The 22,383-nt window shown below is 40.6% G+C and overlaps 2 protein-coding genes across 2 annotated transcripts; one reads left to right on the top strand and one right to left on the bottom strand.

The window, feature by feature from the left end:
• Positions 1 to 1,093: 1,093 nt before the first annotated feature.
• arhgap31 (Rho GTPase activating protein 31) lies at positions 1,094 to 13,058 on the top strand. The gene is made up of 12 exons (XM_022762601.1): positions 1,094 to 1,424; positions 4,390 to 4,492; positions 5,041 to 5,185; positions 6,707 to 6,789; positions 6,909 to 7,016; positions 7,243 to 7,385; positions 7,542 to 7,749; positions 7,913 to 8,034; positions 8,665 to 8,721; positions 8,898 to 9,542; positions 9,643 to 9,791; positions 10,280 to 13,058. The coding sequence occupies exons 1-12, from the start codon at positions 1,325 to 1,327 to the stop codon at positions 12,347 to 12,349; spliced, it is 3,933 nt and encodes a 1,310-aa protein (XP_022618322.1). The 5' UTR covers positions 1,094 to 1,324; the 3' UTR covers positions 12,350 to 13,058.
• Positions 13,059 to 20,502: 7,444 nt separating this feature from the next.
• Positions 20,503 to 21,403, bottom strand: gsx1 (GS homeobox 1). Its single transcript, XM_022762774.1, has 2 exons — positions 20,956 to 21,403; positions 20,503 to 20,855 (listed from the first exon to the last, which is right to left on the bottom strand). Exons 1-2 carry the CDS (start codon positions 21,332 to 21,334, stop codon positions 20,503 to 20,505), a joined length of 732 nt encoding a protein of 243 aa, XP_022618495.1. The 5' UTR covers positions 21,335 to 21,403.
• Positions 21,404 to 22,383: the final 980 nt, after the last annotated feature.

The following is a 22,383-nucleotide window of genomic DNA, read 5'->3' as shown; positions in this document are numbered from 1 at the left end:
CGGTCAGTGGTGGTTTGACAGTGGTCCAGCAGGGGTAGATATACTGATATTCGTAATTAGGTCTTAAAATATACCTCAGGCAGAGTTGGGTTAGGGTCTGTCATTTTCCACATGAAACTGTTGCAAATATGAGGAATATGTCACGAGTACCCAGGGAGTTTTACGTGAACCTTCTCAGGCACTGTACTCCACTGCAGGGATGCAACTGGATTACATTTACTCAAACAGGAAGCAACCAATATACTTGGAGTTCTGACTGAAAAGATGAACTACTTTATAATGTTAACATCAATGGTATACATTTAACGCATTCACTAATTATGTGTTTGTGATAAAGTTACAGTCCAGTTTTCAAAAGAAAAAAGATGACATGCATAGCAGTTAGTAACGACAACCATGTGTTGTCCACCCCCCCACCCCCCCAATTTCCCCCCATTTCCCATCTGTGCCCTTCAGGCCCTCACTTCAGTCACCTCCCACTTCCCTCTTCCTTCAGAACCCGTCTGTTTTTGTTTTCGAGCTCGGGCTCTTTGCACAGGAAATTGTATACATTGGGAGCATTCAGGAAGGCAGAGAGCAGCTTTCCCGTTAGCTCTGAGTTTGGGCAGATGAAAAAAAATGGATAAAAGAGGTCAGTAATTCCTAAAGTAGGAGAGAAACAGAAGTCAGCTGTTCTCCTCCCCTCACTTCACTTCCCTCCCCTTTACACAGTCTCAACATTTCAAAAATCCCTGCCACACCACTGCCACGAATCCAACTCTAAATGCAGAATATTTGAAAAATCTTAAAGGGAAATCCAAATAAAACTAACAACTAATGTCCCTGAGGGGATTTGCCTCTCTTGATACATGTATGCCTCCTCAGCCACAGAGAAACCAGTGAAAAGGGGAGACTGTGTGGAATGAAGGAAAAGAGGAGGAGATAAAAAAAGGAGCAGAGAGAGACTGGCTGGGGGTAAAAAAACAACAGGAAACCAACCGATTCTAATGCTGTTTCTGCAAATCTTTCAGAGATAAAGCAGCGGACTGCCACGTCCCAGCCAAGCAGCAGTCACACCGGGTCTTTTCTCTGGTCATCACTGGAAATAATGACAATCTAAAGGACTTAAAGTTTAAAACGTGACGTCACTTCTGCTCTCAGCCTCCAACCGTGTGGTTAGTCAGAATGTGAGCGGATGCAGAGTTTTGGGAGCTGATTGCTGGGATTTCTATGTGGCTGCTTTTTGACCTACAAACTCAACCTTTTCCTCTGGGTCATATGGATCAATCGCTGTGTTTTCAAGGATCGTTTTGTTTTAATCATCTGGACGACTAACTGGAGCCACATGAAGAATAAAGGGACTAAGCAGAAGTCCAAAAAGAAAGGAAGTGAAAATGCGTTCGGCTGTGACCTGACAGAACATCTCCAGAATTCAGGACAAGATGGTAAACTTTTTTTTACTTTGCTTTCTTTGAAATCCAACACTCTTTTACAAGCAGCTATCATCAAACTACACGTGATTTGTTTCATCAGTTATGGGACCCATACTCATATAAACTAACATTTATATGAAAATTGAGCTTTACTGGTCATTTCCTAGATTATCATGGTTATTATCACCCTTTAAATGCACATTATGTGGTGAAATTAAGACAAAAAAGACAAAAAGAGCCTTTATGTAACCAATACAGGCTTTGTTCACCGGTTACATATATGAGGTTGTAGGTGTACATATGTTTTACATTTAGGAAGGCCATTCATTCACCCATTGGCTGTATTAAATGGTCATTTGTGACTTTGGGTGTGGCTCTTACATTTTTTTGTGTTAATTTCCTACAGTGACTATAGTTCCTATGACTATTTCTGTGTCTAACAAAAGACTGGGCGGTGCTGCTGGTTAAGGATGAGAGAGAAATAATGAGACAAGAGAAAAAAGAAAAAACAAACAAAACATATAAAATATCCAAATATATGGGCAGGTTTGTTTGAGAGCTCTCTATTCTTTTGTTTAATAATCCCCTTTCCTTCTTCTGCTCATCTGCCTTGATCTTTTCTTACAACCATCATCTGTGATTTTTTTTTTGTTGGAAGCACCATCATTATGTAAAAAGAGAAAAAAAAAAGTGAACACAAGTCTCCCACGTGCAGAGGAATATGAATAGCCGCGTTGAGGATAACTTTAAGGATGACCTGTTCGAGTGGACACACACTAAGGAGGGGCATTCAGTGCAGGAAGTGAGGGAGGAGGTATGAGTCGTACCCCTTCGTTATGGATGTCCAGCAGACATATTGTGGACTGCCTTTTAAAGAGCAAATCAGTACCACTGGAACAAACTAACAGAGACACAACATAGATGTTAAGCTTAGATATGAAAAAAACATTTTATTTTGAAATATATCTCTTAGCAGAGTATTAAAGTGTAACTGATTCCATGGTGTTCTCTACATAGCTCTACTTTGGTGTGTTTACAGTTAGAGTAGGGATAGATCCCGTTTTAGCATCACAACCCTACTGAAAATCTTACACAATGTTGTGTTCTGATAATGTTTGTTTACTTTCAGGTTCGTAAAATTATAGTGAAATATCTCAAATAATAATTGGTTGTTGAGAGTGATGAATTAAAATGCAAAGTCAAAATCTGTGATGGACCTGAAAAACGTATGAAACTCAGACTTCCTGTCTCACACAGACAAAAGTGACCATGAGTTTAAAGTGCCTTGAGAATAGTTTAAAGGTGATTAGGTCAACATACAATAATGTTACTATAAAATATGTTTATAAAACCTGACAAAAAGGAGAAAGAATGCAGGGCTGTTAAAGGTTTTTGTAAAGCCACCCACTGAGCAGCAGCTGCAGTTCCAGTATTTAATGGAATATTAAACATTACAGCAGAAACAAATCACTAAATAACTTGGATCTACTGAGTCTGAGTCATATTTTAACTTGAAATGATCTTCGCCACGTATCACCCATTGATTTAATTTCATGTTACTTTATAATGTCTGTAAAAATCAGCAGAGAGACAAACTATATTTTGGAGCCTCTACGAGAAGCAGAAATCTTCCCTCAGTGCAGAGACTGACAGACACTAAATGAAGGCTGCAGAGTTGTCCATCATCCAGCATCTGACCACAGGCATGTCACTGAAAGTCCAATTAAGTCAAATAGGTCAGTGTGTAAATGGAAGATTCTTGGTCTGCAGTGATTACTGAGAAACTGACTACTGACAAAAAAATTCACTTCATTTTGTGGAGGATCGATTTTACTTTTTTGGGAAGGATGATCATTTTTTTTACTTAGGAATAAAAGACGTCTAGAGACAGACAGACAGAACAATGTAACTACCAATAGAATAATCCATTATTGGTACATCTTGAAATAAAATAATGTTTTTTCAGCAAGTCATTTATATAAATGTAAGTTAGCATGTGGAACTGAAACACTCAAAAGATGTTAAAGAAACTATGTTTTTGATTGTTTTTATCTATGAAAGACAGTTATGTCATATTCACTGTTGATTTGCACATGTGAATACCAAGTAAATGTCTTTAAACCTGCACTGATACACAATTAATTACTGATTAATACTTTATATTATGCCTTGTTAGAGGTTAAAGGTCAATTTATTGCTCTATGAAATTTCATTTTGTTCTTTATATCTGAAATCAACCACTTGATAGAGATTAGTATCAAGCCAAGATAACTCAACATTTTATATCCGCTCACCTACACAAGTCTGCAGTTAAAAGGCTTCTGATCTCATGCTTTTGAAAAAAATGGCCAGTTTGTGTATCCAAGCATGTGTGCATCGAAACCTGCAGAACATGATTCAAATGGATCAGCTTTTTCCAAGTAGACCAATTTGCAACCAATTGTTATTTTCAGTATTAGCTAAAGGGAAGTTGTGGTCTGACTGAATCAGAGCATGTGAGTTAAGAGACACTGCTGAGCCACAGTTAAATCTGTTGAGATGTATTTGTGAGTGCGGCCAAAGGCAGTTGTATACAGAAGGTGATGTACTGCAGCTGAGAAAGCTGTGTAGGTCAGTGGTAACATTTCAAAAGCCGTTTTCTATTAGAGGAAATGTCGTAAGTAATACCAGCTACAAGGACTGGGTGTGTCAACCTTCCTTTGAAACAAACAAACCATTTTTAACTTCCTGTCAAAGTCCACCTACAATCAGCGGCCCTAAGGGATAGAAAAGAGCCATGGTGGAGCAAACCCATACCATGAAGTTAACCTTATGTGCATTGTTACCACTGGAACGTTACATTTAAAAGTGTTTCCTTCTTCTGCTTTTAAGATTTAAGATTTAATAAAAGAGCTGAAACAGGAGAAAATAAATGTCTTTAAGATTCTCTGACATGTTTCTCAAGAAAATAATGACTAACACACTTTATTAACTCCAGTTCCTCAGGTTCTGAAGAAATGTGCAGAGTTTATTGAAAAGCATGGGATTGTGGACGGGATCTACAGACTGTCGGGGGTCACCTCAAATATCCAGCGTCTCAGGTACTCATGCAACATGTTTGTTTACAATAATGGCGTCGCAATAGCAAAAACTCAAGCTGCGTGAGGCATCAAGAACGCCAAGTCATAGAAAATATTATAGACATCAGATGATGTAATTAAAAAGAATGATTTTTGTAGCAGAACATGAGCGTTTAAAATCCTGGACAACAGTGCATGTACTGTATGTATCAGCTCTGTACACATTTATCTATAATTACATGTAAATATCCTGTTTGGAGCCGCTCCAGTTATTCAGTAAAAATTGATGCTACGCTAAATCAAATGCTATTATCTCAAATCATGCCCATAAAATTAGTTCCATCTAATTATTTTATCCATGCAGACTAAATAAAATGTCATGGTTTATTTAATTTACATAATATTGTTTTCTCAGACTAGGATTGAACCTGTTTAGCATCTTTATTGCTGTTTATTTTTTCATAACAATGTCAGTCATCCAGATAGCTTTCAATACAGCAACAGTAGGTAGCAGGGGTGTTAAACAATCAAAGCATTCAGCTGTGTGTGTGTGTGTGTTGTGTGCGCAGGCAGGAATTCTGCTCTGAGGCGTGCCCTGACCTTACAAAGGAAGTGTACCTCCAGGACATCCACTGTGTGGGTTCCTTATGTAAGCTGTACTTCAGGGAGCTACCCAATCCTCTGCTCACATACGAGCTATACAGCAAATTCACCGTGAGTACATTCAAATCGCACTTGCAGTTTCGATAAAAGGGTGAAACATCCAATGGTTTTACATCAGATTTATTCTAAATTCATGCTTTACAAACAGTAATAAGTTACAGAGAGAATGGCAACCCCAGCACTAGAAGTCAGTAAGCAGTATTTGTTCCACATGACACTTCGGTATATTTGTGTCAGCACTATACAGACCTCATGAGTGTGACCTCATCTCTCTGGCTCACTATTGATCTGCTGTTTTCATCTCTTCCCTAGAGACTACAGTACAATTAGCAGATGTCAACTGAACTGTAGGCAAAGAACATTACATATTAGAAAAATACAAAAAAGCATTCCTTCTACCACACTTTGATTTATCATCATTATCATCCTCTATTAAAAGTGGTAGTTTTGTTGCCTTATAATCATAAAAGGATGATTTATGAGACTGAGAGAAGTGTTTATGATGTGTTTTAGCTTTCATGTGTGGTATGTTTTATTGTTTTATGTGGGCTAGCCTGTTGCTAGGCCGTCCTGACAAATAACAGTTTTTTTCTGTTGCACTGTTTAACCGAGGAGCTTGATTTAAGGATGAAAACAGTTTGTTTCCGGCCCTTCTGGATCACAGGGAGGTTTAAAGTATGCAGCAAAGCAAAAGCAAAAATATTAAAAGTATAATGAGATCCTATACGACATCCTGTGCGGCCAAAATTGGGGTGACACAAAATCTACATTTAATACCAGGGAGAAACTGTATGGCCACATTTTCTGGGTGAACTGCAGATGTGAAAGACACTTTAGACAGGAGCAGGGGAGAAGGAAACAGGAATACCAAACTGTAAGACCTGATTCATGATCTCTGTGTAGCTTTCTGTGTACCTTGACGGGCCATTTGCATACCTTGGCATTCATACTTCTCTTGCTGCTCATGCCTGAAAACTCCAGTAGTCCAGTGTTTTACGAAAAATCAGGTCCTCACGTGTCGTAATATAAAAAACAACACCATACCATTACCCTATTGTAGAACTCTCTTGTTGTCTTGGAGTGAATGAACTCATTCTTAAGTTTTTAGATGGGTTGCACACTGAATGACACCCCCCCCCCCATATTTCCATTCCCACATCCATTAGACATTTTGCTGTAGATTGTAGCCTTTTTGGATAATAGCACAAGACCGCACACGAGCACATTTGGACAACCTCACACATGACTAACAAATGCAACAGCTGTTTCGGGCCTCAATCGCATTAGTTTGACTGCACGCTCTGCAGCATGTCCGTCTACATTTGTTCAGCGGGGAGAGTTGGTGGAAGCCTGCAGGACTATGGAGAGCAACCATAGCTTTACGCTGAAGTTCATCAATACATTGATTGTGAACTGGTAATCTTGGGGAAACTTTCATCAACCATAATCATGAACCGGAATGAAATAATAAACACAGTGCTGGCTAGGCACGGGGATCAGTCATCCAAATCTGTTTTTTATTTCTGCCTAGAAAATTCTTTTGATATGGACATCTGTCTGTTTTACATGCAGGGAGTGGTCTCAGTCCAGGGTGATCATGAGAGACTTCTATACATTCAGATGGTTATCAAAGAACTGCCGACCCCTCACTTCAGGTGAACTTTTTTACTTAAGCCCTATTCTCAACTATTGTCCAACTGATGGTCCTGTTTGCTCGTACTCACTAATAATGTTGTAATAAATGTGACAAGAAGTGTTTATCAACTGTCTCCAGGACTCTGGAGTACCTCATGAAGCACTTGGCCCACCTCGCCACCTTAAGCACCCAGACAAACATGCATACACGTAACCTGGCCCTGGTGTGGGCTCCAAATCTGTTAAGGTGAGTTTTGTTTCATGGATTTGCTTGAACTATTTCCTTTCATATAAAAATAATCCTCTTCTTTTTCAGTTGATGCAGAACGAAATGCAGAGATGCTTTACAAGCACAAAAATGGGATTAGGAAAGTGTTCTTACTTAAAGCTTGAATGAATTTCACAGGCTGTTTTGGGAAAATGTGCAAAAATAGGATTTCAACCTTTCTTATCTTCATCTCTTATTGTCTTAGATCTAAAAACATTGAAGCTTCATCTGGTAACGGAGACATGGCTTTCCAGGAGGTGCGGATACAACAGTCAGTGGTTGAGTTTATTTTAAACCACACAGATCAGATCTTCAGCAGTGGTTCAGTGCAAATCAAACCCAAAGAAGGTATGACATTTAAACATACGTTTAATAATGGAGTTTTGTAGGCCTGAGAGATTTGCTAACTCACCATTGGATTATTATTTATTTTTCATTATTATTATTATTATTATTATTATTATAACTACATGTTTCCAAAACGGACTTATTCTACTTCTTCAGGACCGAGTTTGATGTGTGGGGAGAAGTACGCCACGCTGCCCATCAGTGGCCAGTGTGGGCCGATGAAACTGATGAGCCTGGAAGAAGCTCAGGCCCGCTCCTTAAGTCCGAACCATCCTGTACATAAAGAACGTCAGCGAGAGAACAGTCTCCCTGATACCAGCACTGCCACGCTCTACCACACCGTCATAGACATATCAGACAGCAAGTACGACAGATTTGAATTCAGTCTATTGAGTTGCTATGAGTATAATTTACAAACAATATGCTTGATGCTTGAGTGTTTGATGCACGTATGATGACTGTATTTATTACTGTCAGGGCAAGCTGTGGGATGGCACCGGACTTAACTATCTTTGTTTGTCTTTTAGGAGAAAGTTTTCTGGAAAATCAAAGAAGTGGAAGTCCATCTTCAACCTGGGAAGGTCTGTGGACTCGAAGGGAAAACTGAGCCGGAACGGTAGTGTGTTCATAAGAGCACAGGGGATGACAGGTAAAGTGTCAAACAGGGAAGAGGTCGCTAAGTGTATATGTTGTTCCTGGAGATTAAGAAAGTCCAATGTGAACATGAACAGTTCCCAAGCCAAACAACAGAGAGACAGACTTGTAACACCATGATGTAGAAAGCTAGAGATCATCATTAAAGGACAACTAGGAATGGAAACTTGAAGAGTGTCTAAGATCTAATCTTCTGCACATACAGAAGGGGCTGCATGTTTTAATGTCAGGCACCTGATTGGATTATTTTAGATCAATTCACCACCCAAGGTGATGCACGATGAATCTAAGGGATTAAGGGGTAATTCCTCGGCTAGGAAATGAGAGAAAACTAAGTTCCTCCTCACAAAAATCAGTTCCTTTTTAAGGGTTTTCGATCATATATGTTATTATACTCGCCACCTCCTCGGGCTTGTCAGATTATTCATATGAAACAATTTGCGAAGGAAAAATCACATTTTCATTGATCTCTGCTCAAGACCATTTCCATATATTGAAGAATGTGTGGAAATTTGTTTCTTAATACATTTCAAATTTAATTTTAATGCTTCCCCAAAAGTGATTTGCTGTCCACGTTCTATGAAAGTGTAATAATATCAATGGAACTTTTTTTTTTTTTTCACAGAAAAGGCAGCTCTGCGTCCATCCAGAAGTATGGAGTCTTTATGCTCCTTACCAACAGGTGGGGCTAAAACCTAAATATACAGTATTTACTTGCATGAAAATTTCATTAGCATGAAAAGTGTAATTTTACAAACTTTAAGTGTTGTCTATTCCCTCATTATAAATGAGTTGTTGCATCTATAACCGTGAGCTGATTTTACACGTTTTGTTCATCATGTTATTTTTATTGCACAGATGATGACAGAACAGGAAACAACAGTCCAGCTGGTGGACCTGGCAGCATTTTTGCTCCAGATGTAAAATCCAGAACACTGGGATCTGACTCGCTCTATGACCTGAGCGAACATGACCAAAACTGGGAGTTTAAAGGGAAGAAAGATGGCGGGGCAGCAGGTGGCTGGAGCTCTAGCATGAACCAAAAAGAGTCACCAGGTGCTTCTGCACCCCCTCATAAAACACTGCCAGAGCAACTGAAGGTGTTCAAAGGTGATGACCTCAGCGGCTACAAGCCTACGTCTCCAAAAAACAGGAGGATGTTGTACTCGGGCTCCTCCCACAACAGCTCGTCTCGGCCCTCCTTCCCAGGAAGCTTCTTCCCGCTTGAGTCCTCGCCAAGGCATCAGCGGCGAGCCGTCAACATATCTGAGCCTTTTGCTGTTTCTGTACCCCTGCGTGTGTCAGCTGTTATCAGCTCTAACAGCACGCCGTGCAGAGGGCCCGTCAAGGACAAAGCAGCTAGTCTGAAACCCTGCAAAGAGACCTCAGAGCAGAGCAGCAACAGTGGAAAGAGCAACACTTTCCCCCAACTGCAACCAAAGAAGCAGGAAGGAACGGAGAAGAAAAATACAGAGGAGCTGACCTCTAGAGCACCGCCAGAGGGTGACTACATCTCCCTTTATCATATTTTAAAATGGCTTGTTCAGGTCAAACCTGATTTAAGATGTAATGAAAACTATTTTAAAACATGCTATTTCCTCAGATACAAGCAAAGAAGCTGTGCCAGAAGGTCAAGGAGGGATGAATACTTCTGAACTGGAACTGCCGTCCCTTGCAACTGCAAGAGAAGGCGAAGATGCAGTGCCACCTCCTGGGAAAGAAATGCACAAGCAGCCCATAGCTATACAACTGGTAAATGATTTGCTGTTAAAGCATAGTTAGTAGTGCAGCCACTCGAGCAGAATTAAGTTTTTTTTTTAAGATAAAGAGCTTAAAATACCAAAAGTAAGTCAAATAGCAAAAGTTAAAAAGCAAAAGTCAGCAAATAAAAGTCCACATCAGTATTTGGTCACTTGTTAGTGCCTTCAGATTTAACACTGGTCCATCCAATTCTCAGAAAGTCAAATTAAGATTGTCCTCTGAATCCCAATTTTCCTGCTTTAGGAGGAGAGACATTTGTTTGAATGTTGAATTGTAATTCTTAAATTTCCCAAAACCCTTATTATTTAAATTTCTACAGAGCTAATGTGAGGATGAATATATTTTGGCCACATATCTATGGCTCAGACCAGCACATAGGGATGACTATGGCTGTTTTTTCTAGAAATGAACAGTGGAATCATTTTGTTTATATTTAATCCCGTCCGTTTTGTTTTTGTTTATCATTTATTTCTTCTCAGCGCAAGGAATGTCCCACTGGGAAAGAGCTGTGGTCTGACTTCCACCAAGAACTGAAGATAACTGAACCTGAAATTGACCTGCTGGACGAGACTTTTAAACCAGTTTTCAGCTCCAGGAGCATTTCTGAGGGCGCAAAGTTAACGATGGATGTTAAGTCAAAGCGAAGCCGCAGCTCTCCGTCCCTTTCTTTGTTATGTAGGGAGCAGTCTTCAAATACCTCTCTGAGTGATCACGCAATCGCCACTGGATCAGGCTCTGCAAAGAAACAACCCTCTGAGTCAGATATCTTATTTTCTCTTCACAAAAACATTGATGCAATCGATGATAGAAGCAGAGAAAATGCCTGCCCTGCTGGAATGGTGGATGAGAAACAGAAAAAACTGCATCTAAAATTAAAACCCATGAGCAAAGATGAACCCGCTTATACCAAGCGGTTCCAACTTGCTTTAAAGCAATCATGTTTAGATAAAGTTACAAATCCTTTGACAGCAGAGGATTCCACAACAATCGGAGGCTTCTCAGGATCAGATCATTCAGACAAATCACAGAAACATGAAATTCCTCAAGGCGACAAAAAAGTCTCCTGTGATGGAGCAAAGAAGAGTGTGATTCCTGAGTTGGAGGTTATTCAGAGGCTTTCCGTGTGTCTGGAGGAGAGACGTAACGTGGAGCTGCCAAACCTTGACGATGAGGAGGGATGTGCAGGGAACTCGGAGGAGCTGGACTTGGTGGAGCCCTGGGAGGATCTTAGCTCCACCAAGCAGTGGGTAACCAGCCCCCTCCACTCACCTGACATAGAGGAGTTGTTTAACCAGCTGTCACCCTTCAGCTCTCGTGGGGAAACTCTGAGCCCAGAGGAGGGAAAGATTTCATCTCCTTCAGTTGATAATAACAAACAATCTCCCATGAAGAGCACTGAGCGCTTCTCGGGAAGCATTCCTCAAACGTCCAGTTGCAAACCTGAAACTAAATGGATGTATTTGCCGTCTGTACCTACACGGGTCGGCGTGAGCAGCAATAACTCAACACAACCTCACACAGGAAAATGCAGTTCAACAAAACAGAAGAATACAGTGTCATCTCATAGGTTTTACAGACAGATGTCTTACGAGGCAGCTGCTCCAGAGAAAAGAGAGGAGAACTGCTTTTACAAGCACAGGCCATATTCTCTTAATTTAGACCTGGGGTATAGATGTATCAGAGACATTTCTAATCAGCAAAACTGTAATTCCTCAGAGTTTTCATCTTGTCCGAGAGGATTACTAACCTCGTCTGGGAATGTAAACAACGGGCTGCCTTCTGAGTTGGAGTTGTTTCTGAATGATCGGCAGGCGCCTCTACGCCGAAATTCAGCCCCGGTCAGTGTGTCATCAGTGCGAACAGCCTTCATGATAAAAACATGCCAGGCCAAAGCTGTGCCTGTCATCCCTCCAAAGGTGCAGTACAGTCAGATACCTCACTCCAGACACGAGAAGGATTTTGATGCATTGAAGGAACAAGAAAAGGAATGTCCTAAAATGAGCGCAGAGAAAAGCAACGCTGCACCTCCTCAGATGATGTCAGATCTAAAGGAGGAGCTGGAGAATAAAGAGCCGGCCCCTAAACACCAAAAACACCCAAGTGTGGAGAAATCTGCTGAGTCTGTGAAGACCACATCTACTCCAGAACTGCCAGTCATAACAAGGAGACACGCTCCCAGTCTGGATGTGTTTGTAGATTGTCCCAGACCTAACAGAGGGAACCTTCTACAAAGACCGTCCTTTAGGAACAGGCAGAGGCCTCAAAGTCTCATCCTGCTCAGCCCGCCTTTTCCCATCATGGACTACCCACCGTCAGGGGACGATGGCAAGCTCCTGTCGTCCATCAAGGGCCTGAATGACGCCTCAGCGGGCAATGTCTTTTCCAAAGAGATGGCGGAGAACTTCAGGACGGCGGAAGGGATCACTCTTCAAAACAAAATGACTATTCCAAAAAGCGGACAGAGACTGGAAACATCGACCAGCTGCTTCTATCAGCCGCAGAGGAGGTCGATGATATTTGACAGCAGGAGCCACAGGCAGATTGAGTGACTGGAGGTGCAGTCAGTGATTATGAGACTGAAACAGTATATTAGGAAACCCGTTGTTAATCACAGGGTTTTGTTTGCTATGATTAAATTCGTTTCTTGAGGGACAAAGTTATAGTTGAAATACTGATTCCTTTCACAAAAGTCCTGAAGCGTTTGAGAAAGATTTGGTGAAGCCATGGTGTATGTAACAGCCAATTAAGCAATAATTTTTTTCAAAATATTTGCCATTATCAATTAATCTGCTGATTGTTTTCTTGATTTGTAGATGAATTGTTTGGTCTATAAAATATCAGGGTATAGAAAAAAAAAAAAATTCTCGTCACAATTTCACAGAGCCCAAGCTAACGTCTTCAAATGGTTGGTTTTGGCAAAAAAGTGGTCCAAAACCCAAACATTCAGTTTATTATCATAGAAGATGTAAAAACAGCTGATATTCAAATGAGAGAAGTTGGAACCAGTGACAATCACACTTTTGCACAAAAATTGTGTTAGATTTAACTTATATCTGAGATATGGAAATAAAAGTCTACCCTGTCATCCACAGTATGTGGTACTACACAGTCATAGTACATCACTGCCGGATCTTCTCAGAAGATTTAGATATTTAACTAAAAAATTAGCTGCTGCCATTTGGCACAAAAAGAAACACTGCCAGACTTTATATAGGACATATTCAGGAAGATGGAGTGTGAAACCTTGACAAAAAAAAAGAAGAAAACAAGAAAGTAACAATAACTCAACACTTTACTGGCTTATTCCAGAGGTTTTAATCAGTGGTGGAAGAAGTATTCACATACTTAAGTAAAAGTACCAGTGTGCTCATTTAAAAATACTCCATCGCAAGTAAAAGTGCAGAAGTATTATCCGCACCATGTAGTAAAATGTCCCCTGTGACTGATAAATTACTGGCTGTTAATAATGATGCAGCAAAGCGTAAACAGCATTTTACTAATGTTGCTGATAGAGGAGGAGCGAGTTTTAACTCCTTAACATACATTTGAATAATTTAGTGCAGTGGTTTCCAATATAAGCATCAGGACCCTGCAAAGGCTCACAGGACAAATCTGTGGTACAGTTCTCGAGTACATCTACTTAGTTACTTTCCATCACTGGTTTCAACCATATCTCACATTTGTTCTCTGTGAATGAAGGTTATTTGGTTGTCATGGTGACATACCATTGAGCAATCTCCAATCACTGAGGAAGACCGTGAGATACAGCTGAAATCTCCAGAAAAAGCTAAAAATGTAAGAGTAAAATCTTAAGTTTAGGCTTTTAAATTAAACCTAAGTTTTTGATCAATTCATAAAGATTGTTTTTAAACATATCAACAGCCAAGTTCATACTGAATTTGATTACAACCTCTTCACGTAAATATTAATGTCTGAAGTGAATTTATCCCTGAACATTAAGAACTCTTGATACAGGAAGTGTACAGTAAAAGTTAGCAAGACATAAAATGGTGAACTGAAGAACTGACAATGACACTGTTAACAGTTTAACAGCCCTGCATTTGATCATGTAGATGAGGATGTGTTTATTTATCTCAATTACTAAAGTAAACTTGATACCTATGACGCATTATACTGTATGTAGCTATTGGCTCTGTGATAAGCTGATGTCAATGTATTTTTTTAAACTAATATTTAAAAAGAAATTCCTCTTTCTGATTTAAATATATCAGAATCGTAATTAATAGTATTTACCCACTGAAGGACTTTAATGTGTCTCTTTATTTTCTGTAATTACTTTGTATTTTATGGCAGTTTTTTATTTGTTATTTTGTTTTGTTTTTTTTGACAATAATGATGAACCAGCATTGTAGAAATGAGGAATGATGTTGTCAAAGGTAAAATCCTGGAGCTGCTCATCTGACAATAAACTGGAGGCAGACTTTGTGCACACTGACTGTATTCAGTGAGCTTGGACCTTGATGGTGCTTTGAGTCAAAGTCAGATGATGGATGGTATCTCCAGGTTTTGTGTCTTTTCTTCGCATCTGATATAATTACCTTTTGTGCTATTTTTGTGTGAGCACCCATGTAACATAGCTGGGCTGTTAAAGGAGGTAACAGTATTTTTTAAAGATGATTTGGATGTTGTTGAAGTTGCAGTGTGTTTTATACTGTAGTCTGGGTGGATTGGATGAATGATTACACTGTTAATCAGGTAATGTTTAGATGTTAATGGAGATTTCAGTGTTTTTTATTTGTTTTGTAACTTTTGTATACTTGTTGATAGTGCAAATGATTGAACAGTTTGCATTCCTTGGAAAAACACATGAAATGAGAATTTTGGGACAAGAGTTTTGCCTTAATTGTCAGATGATGGAAGTTTGTCTGAAGTAATGTACATAAGACACTTGAGTTTTGTTACATCAAAAAGTTATGAGAATAAAAAAGTTATGAAAGTCATTTGCTCTGTAAACGAATCACTTTCATGAAAACATACAATGCCAAGCAGTGATATTCTCACTAAATGGTAAAATGCAACTGTGTATTTATTACCCTGGGTTTAAACATGACCAGAATAAGGACCAGGCGTCATTGGTCATGCAACGTCATCAGTGTCATTTGCTGTCCCAAATTAATATTACACTTATGACAATAACCAGTTAATTAGTAGTAGTAGGTCATAATTATAGATTATAGTACTTAGAGTTATGAGAAAACTACTGAGATAGTTCCAATCAACTATGAGTTTCTTTATTGATTGCAGTGTTTTTCCCAAGTGAAGCACTCCTTTGGTTATATTGAATAACACTCTTTATAATACCACAGAATAGAAGAAGCTCAGGTTATTAATATTCCTCATATAGTCACACAAGATGTTGCTTGGCAGCACAGCAAGACGGTGAAGTGTGGCCTCTCTGTGTGGAGTTTGCATGTTCTCCTCCATATCTGTCTAATTTTAGTAATGGCCTGCATGCGCGACCGTCTGTTGGTTAGTCCAACTGTTGGTAGCTGTGTAACAACTGAGGTATTTAAGATACTTGATGAAAGCACTTGTTGCTATTTTTCCTCGGAGTGCACAGAATTTCAAAACTTCCATACAGTCCTTCAGAAAGCAGCTCAGTGAGAGGGGCAAGATAAAAGGGGCCGTGGTGCTGCTGTGTGAATGAGGAGCATTCAAGGGGCCCCCTGAGAGGGATGGGGCCCTTTCCAGATCAGATGTGATTCTGCACCCGGTTGCATGTGTTGCGTGTGGGACCTATAGCAGCGTGCCTGCTATTTTGCTCTTGCTTGTGATGTTTACAAAACTCATGTTATAGGCAACAGTATTGAAATATTATTTTAATCTTTAATAAAACAGGAAGTTCTACAAAGCATGGCTGTGCAGTTCATGTTGATCAACTGCCTCTGGTCTTTGCCACCAGATGACGCTCCTGCTCCACACTGCGGGATCTGAACAAGCCACTAAACTGCAGAATAAACAGACAGACTTTCTGAAGACTGTCTGTGCTTCAGGTACGTGAAGTACTCCCAACTCCTCTACATACAGTGTGGCCGAGAAGTGACGGTTAACCAGTCTCTATCTGTGGACGAAAACACCACCGCCCTGTGCACCATGCCGCGGGAGGCCTATATGTGTTGCGTCTCTGTGTTTGCTTGTGTACGCGTGGGTTGTGCACGCGCTATGTGTGCGTGTAGCTTCCCTTCACCGAAGACACTTGCACTTGCCTCTTTTTACTTTAAACTGCATGTTTTCTTATTGTAAAACCACAATCTCGTCCATTCACCAGCACAGGGCAGAGCAGTTCTGCTGCAGCTTGTTTCCTACTATACAGAGATGCTGCACCACAGCACACTGATCAGGCTGCATACAGTAGGAATCACAGGGCAGGGTGCACAACACGTGTTTGCTTTAAAAAGTCAACACTAAGACAGAGTGGAAGACTTGGTGCAAGAAATAACTCTATATGCACTTAATTATTATTACATATCTTTATTTTTAAATGAAATTAAATTTAGGTTTATTTGTTGTTGTTTTTTTACCTGGACGATAAAATATAAGAGATCACCGCCTGCTTAGTTGCTTCCAACTCATATCTCAGCAACCAGAGTGGTCTCCTGTTCTCGGGTTTCAAGTCACAGCTGAGGCCTGTTCACGTGTGGACCTGCTGCAGGTGACAGCAGTCAACGGATGGTATAGGAAAAGCCCACTGTAGGCAAATTTTATCCAAATGTCACATGCAAAATTTTGAGCAAATTCCCATTCAGAAGCATTCACTTTGGACCAGCCTTGGCGCTTGCAGAGGTTACTTCCATGTCTGCACAGTTCATTATTTCTCGACCTTTGACACTGCTTGTGTATGGGCCGAGAATTAAAAAGGCGTATTCTCAGCGGCACACTGAAAAAGGCAAGCAGAGCACGGTGCGCGCGTTGAATATTCAATTAGAGGAGGGGGGAACTGAGGAAAAGTGAAGCTGCGTGCCAGTCCTTCATCTTACATTACTGATTAGCTGTTAAACAGATTATATGCAGCTGAATGGGTTCAAATGTTGCAGCAGTAAACAGTCGCAGTTCAAGGCAATGACGAGTGGTTTCCTTCCCTGCCACTTGAGCAGGCTGAACACACTTTGTCACCACTAACAGCTCCATAATGAGACATGTTGCTGTTCCATTTTCTCCTACTTTAACCACAGCCATAAAAAAAAAAAACCCGCAAAAACCACAGAGATCAACTGAAACTGTTTCTCATGCAGGTCGAGTTGTTGGGATGAATATGTACAAGAATGTAGAAGAAAATACCTTTTATATAGACTATAGATGTAATATTAAGCTGCCTTCCCGGTGTTGATGCAAAATTAAAACATTACCATTTTCAAATCGCACAAACATGATCAGATTTCTGTATTTACATCCAAAAACTATTTCCTTCGAACAAACTGTTTAATGGCAAAAAAAAACTGCAAAAAGCCACCGCATATCATAAAGTCATAAATGCGAGGTTAAAAGTGCAATAAACTATTAAATGCTTATTAAAAATATCCTCTTGAAAAGTGAAAATAGTTTGCCCTTTTCCAACAACAACACATACTCTACATGTACAGGCGAGGCTGGAAGCCTGGAGCAGCCGGCACTTGTCCTTTCAAAACGCGAAAACAAACATATTATAAACGTGCTAAAGTGTGTAAAAGTTTACAAACTACTTTGTTAAAGTTGGTAGGTTAACATGTTAGGTTTACTACACGCACTTATTAGGCGGGATAAGTTTAAAGTAGTTGAATGTGCAGTGCCACAGCAAGCCACGCGGGTCCAAAAGAGCTCTCATTGAGAAGCCACGTGTCCGTTTCCAAAGCCTCTCCAACTTAACCACCTCCTTTGTAAGACTAACCCACATCGGCAGCGTCCCTCCACATAAAGGGATTTGCAATTTCAAGATATTTCAGCTTAAATGTTTTTGACAGTTCCCTCGCTTTTACCTCGGCTTGGTTATTTTAACTGTGCCAAATGGGTCACCTTGGGTTGCTGTCTGCGCGCAAAGGGCTTTTGCGCGCATTCAGTCTGAATTTTTTCCAACTTTCCTTGACGGGGAAACCAGCTGCTGGTCGTGAAAAGACGGCTTATTAATTGTCCTTTGTCATGCAGAATTGCTTGATTTCTAAAGAAACGTACAAAGGCTCTTTTTCAGGATTCAAGTATTTTGTTTCGTGCGTATTTTCAAACCATCGAATCAGCTGCAGCGCCGCGCCGTCTACCAGACTCTCAGGTACTGACTGCCTGCTCCCTTTGTCCCCTTTTAATGCTGTTGTAAATCGTGCAGACTGATTTGTTACAAGCTGTTCTTTTAATCTGATAGATAAGAGACATGTCAAAGAAAAGCCGTAAATAAAAAATTAGCCAGAATAAAGACAAGGGCGAGTCTGCTAGATGGGCGCCTGTTGACTCAAGCGGCTCTCCAGCGTCAGGGGAGCCCTCTCCTCAGCTCCGTCAAGGTTACGTCCACAATTCCCTTTTCTTCTTTTTAAAAAGACACCGTAGTCCTTTTTGCTTCAATGAATTGATCGGCACAAAATTAAGAATAAATAAATTGAGCATTTGGAGCACCGAGCGTATAAGCTCCCCCAGGGCGCATACCCCCGGGCTATTGAATGGATAAAGGGCGCTTTGCAGAGGACGTTGTGAGCAAAATGGGGCTCTATGGTGCAATTAACAAAATAGTCTAATCCCATATCTTAACAAATGCAAATATTAGAGTTTTGTTAAAATGGTTAAGTGAACAATTAAATGAAAGTTTACAAGTGAAACTTCTCATCCAAAAAAAAAAAGGCACACTGATGCAGATAATGTGCTGTACGCAATTTAAGAACAGTTTTTACTCCCTTTAAAAAAGTCTAGAGATACGTTTCTAAGAGGGGAAATATCATTTAAAGCCTATTCAGCATAATAAATATAATTTTGAGAGCCAAAGCTTCAGTCAGAGAGCAGATGTAGCGGTGCGTAAAATAGGCGAACAAAAGTGGAACTATATGCTAAATTCATAGTTGGGTATTTTTGGAGATGTTTGAGTTATCAGATGACATATTTTTTTAACTGCAGTAAAATATCATTATACATTCTTTTAAGACTATTTAACCAGAGGAGTTTACAGAAGTATTTTGCCTAAAAGCCTAAATTTATGTTTGAAAATGCCTGGTCTTTGACTTGGCATACTATTTGATTTTGTAGTTTAAATTATGTACCATAAAAATCTAACTAAATGCTAATTAATAATTATGTTTTTCTATTTTAGAGTAACATTGGCTGTGTTGGAGAGGCTCGTATTAGGTCTAAAACACACCTGGAGCTCATAAAACCGACAATAAACTTGACCACACTGGTGCGTTAACAACATGAACAATATGGGTCATGGACACCAAACTGTGTCTTTTCCTCATTTATTTTCATGTTAGATCGATATCTTAAGATATGCACACTCCTGGTGCACCATTATACACCCGCAGTGATTATTAACTCAGTCACACGAGACGGATCATTTCAGCTGGGATGGAACTTGAAAAGAGCTCCAAAGGACCCAGGCAGTGATATCTGTGCTGAGTGTCCCCCAGGGAAAGCACATAAGAGGACCCCACAACAATGTCTTTATCACCTCTGAGAGATAAAGATTATTGAGCATTTGATTTACTCCTTCAGTGCATGTATGGCCTAATGTGTTCCTTAGATACACAAGCACTTTTTGTTTGTCTGTAGTGTGCAGTGCAGTCTGGGAATAAAAAAAAAACATTTGTTCTTCTCAATTTCTTTTTGGCTCCTTGACCAAAAATTATGAACCTCACTCACTTTTTTTTCTTTTTTCTCATAACCTGAACAGCAGCTTCACCTTTATATAAGAGAACATTAAAATATATATTTTAAATAGCACATAAACTGAGTCTTAGGTCTGAGATAACGCACTGCACATCCACACACGTTGCCACGTACAGCGCAGCCGGGGGAGGTTAAAATGTGTGGAGATGTAATTCATATTACCATTTTGACCAAAGACTATCACACCGTATTCGCCATTATCTAAGTCTTCTCACAACATCCTCTCTATAAATTTAATGTTTAGACTACTAATACTAACCTGAGTTTAGTTTTTACGTGCGCCACTGTGCGCACTCACTGTGCGCAAAGACCAAAATATTTAACTCACACGACAACGTTGTCTGCCGCACAGAAATATTTTTATTTAAGTATCAACATTTTTAAATAAATAAATATTTTTCAATTACACTGAAGATATAATTTCAGGGTGATCTCAGCAATGTGATAGTGACGGAATTTCTCTCCAGCTTTCCATATTTGAAGTCACAGTTCCATCCACATAGAATGAATTTGACCAGTATTCATCATGTATACAAAATACTGTCTTCCCCAAAATACTAATAAACAATGTTGCTATTGTTTTTTTTCATCATTTGGGTTTCTCTTTACAAATATGCCTACCATGCTCATTGGATTGGCAACAACAAATGGACCGTTTTCAGAAAAAAACTACATACAAAACGTACAACATGTATACAGCTATACAATAATTCAGGGGAATCCCCTGATTAAATATTCTCTGTCTATGTACAGACGTCTGAACACAAGAGGAACAGTCTCTCTTTTTTGGCTGTATTCAAAATCATGAGGACCAAAATCTTTCAGAGGGGAGGCAGGGGCGAGTTCAGGGGGACACGGACAGGTCCACATCCTCCTTTTCGGACGAGGATGGAGAAATGGGAATGTCATCCTCCTCCTCCTCCGAGCATCTCGCCGTTGACAGGGAAGAGCATTTGCAGTTATGTGATCCAGTCCTTTGGCCGCTGCTCTTGCCCTCCTTTTTGTGCTTCACTCTGCGGTTCTGGAACCAGATTTTCACCTGTTTCTCGGACAAGTTCAGGTATGTGGCGATCTCGATGCGCCTCAGTCTGGAGAGGTACATGTTGGAGGTGAACTCGCGCTCCAGCTCCAAAAGTTGTGTGCTCGTGAAAGCGGTGCGCATGCGCTTACTGCTTTGAAGTTTGCCATTGCTGTTTTCTGTGAAAATAAGGGAAATTGTCAGCCACAGTGATTTTATGAAAACAGATTCAACGTGGCTTTGCCCACTAAATCAAACGTTAAATCAGCCTCTACTTACCGATGGAGATGCAGTGGAACTGCCGCGGGTCTGGGACTGAGTACGCAGCTTGGTATATCCCCGGTCCGTGGCTGAGGTTGACGCTGTTGGATGAAGAGTGTTGCCTGGACAGAGCTGAGTGGCAGTACTGTGAGCTGAAGGGAGGAAAGGATGCCTTGAGGAGCGGCAGTGTCGGTGGGGACGGATGGAGCTGAGACGCGGTCATGCACAGCGGACAGAAGCAAAGCAGCCCGGCTTTCCTGGAGTGGCAGGAGCCCGGCAGCCCGTGCGGGTGGTGCGGCGTGTGCACGGCGTACGGGAATAAAGGTGGGTTGTTCTCGTTCCCTTTGTCGTTGGCCTCCCTTAAAATCAAGGAATCCACGAGAAAAGACCTCGGCATGTTTGCAAACTTGTTGCTCGGCGTGGTTTCAGTTAAAGCCGGCGCGTAGTTTCGGTCGTGACAGCCTGCTCTCCTGACGGTGGACAGCGAAGTGGTGCTGAAGGCGCACCGCCGCTCCTTAAATAGCCGTCGTGGACTCGGTTCGGCCATGTGACGGTTACGCTGTAAGCGGCCGAGAGCTCTCAATAGGGTTTTGTGCCTTTCTCTCGGCATTCCCACTGCACGCTTCCCCATTATTTCACTTGTTAACTAAATGAACTGCATAATGTAGTCTATTCTTGTCAGCCCCACCCACGCCGCAAGAGGCGGCACTGCCCATTCTCCCTTTTATCATCACTCTCATTTTATCATAGAGCAGAGCTTAAATTTGCGAGAGAAAACGTTTCTGTCACATTCAGAAAGCCAGCGTATGCATTCAAGTTTTGTTTTAGACATTAAGCAGCCTATTAGGTCAGCCTATGTGTAGAAGTTATAGACTTAATCGTGTCTGTATAACCAGGGCGAGAGGCACAAATACTCGTGGAAACTTTTAGAAAGATGCATAACTGTTGAAGTGCATTTACTAAGCTACGTGTTAATAACAGCAGGTATATTAGACCATTTCCCATCGCTTCTTTTAAAATAATATGCTCATTATGAGAAGGCAGAACCAGACATTTTTAAAGGTCAGGCTGAATGTGGCTTTCTTCTAACAAAACATGCAAATAAAAACCTATTAATTTTTGTATGACTGTCTTAGGCCTGTGTAGCTGTGGTTAATTATTTGTGTTATTATTTGTGCACCACCACATATCGCATCCTATAGGCCTATGCGCTCGTGTGGCTACTTTTCTGACTGTGTTGAGCGCAAACACAAACGCAACAGCTGAATGTAAAGTTTATGCACAGATCCATTTTAAGGTTAATGTGTCATTTCTGGGCACAAAACAGGGACAAGTCATCGCCTGAAGGCAGTGCTGTTAAAGAGCAGTGATTAATTCCTTTGCTCGGGCCCCTGCCGAGTCGGGGGGAAAGAATATGTAAAAATAACCAGGTTTTCACTCTGCGGC

Source organism: Seriola dumerili, unplaced genomic scaffold (genome assembly GCF_002260705.1).
Source record: "Seriola dumerili isolate Sdu_G_001 unplaced genomic scaffold, Sdu_1.0 BDQW01000449.1, whole genome shotgun sequence".
Taxonomy (NCBI): Eukaryota; Metazoa; Chordata; class Actinopteri; order Carangiformes; family Carangidae; genus Seriola; species Seriola dumerili.
The sequence above is the reverse complement of the archived record's forward strand: the minus strand, read 5'-3'. Positions and strand labels throughout refer to the sequence as shown.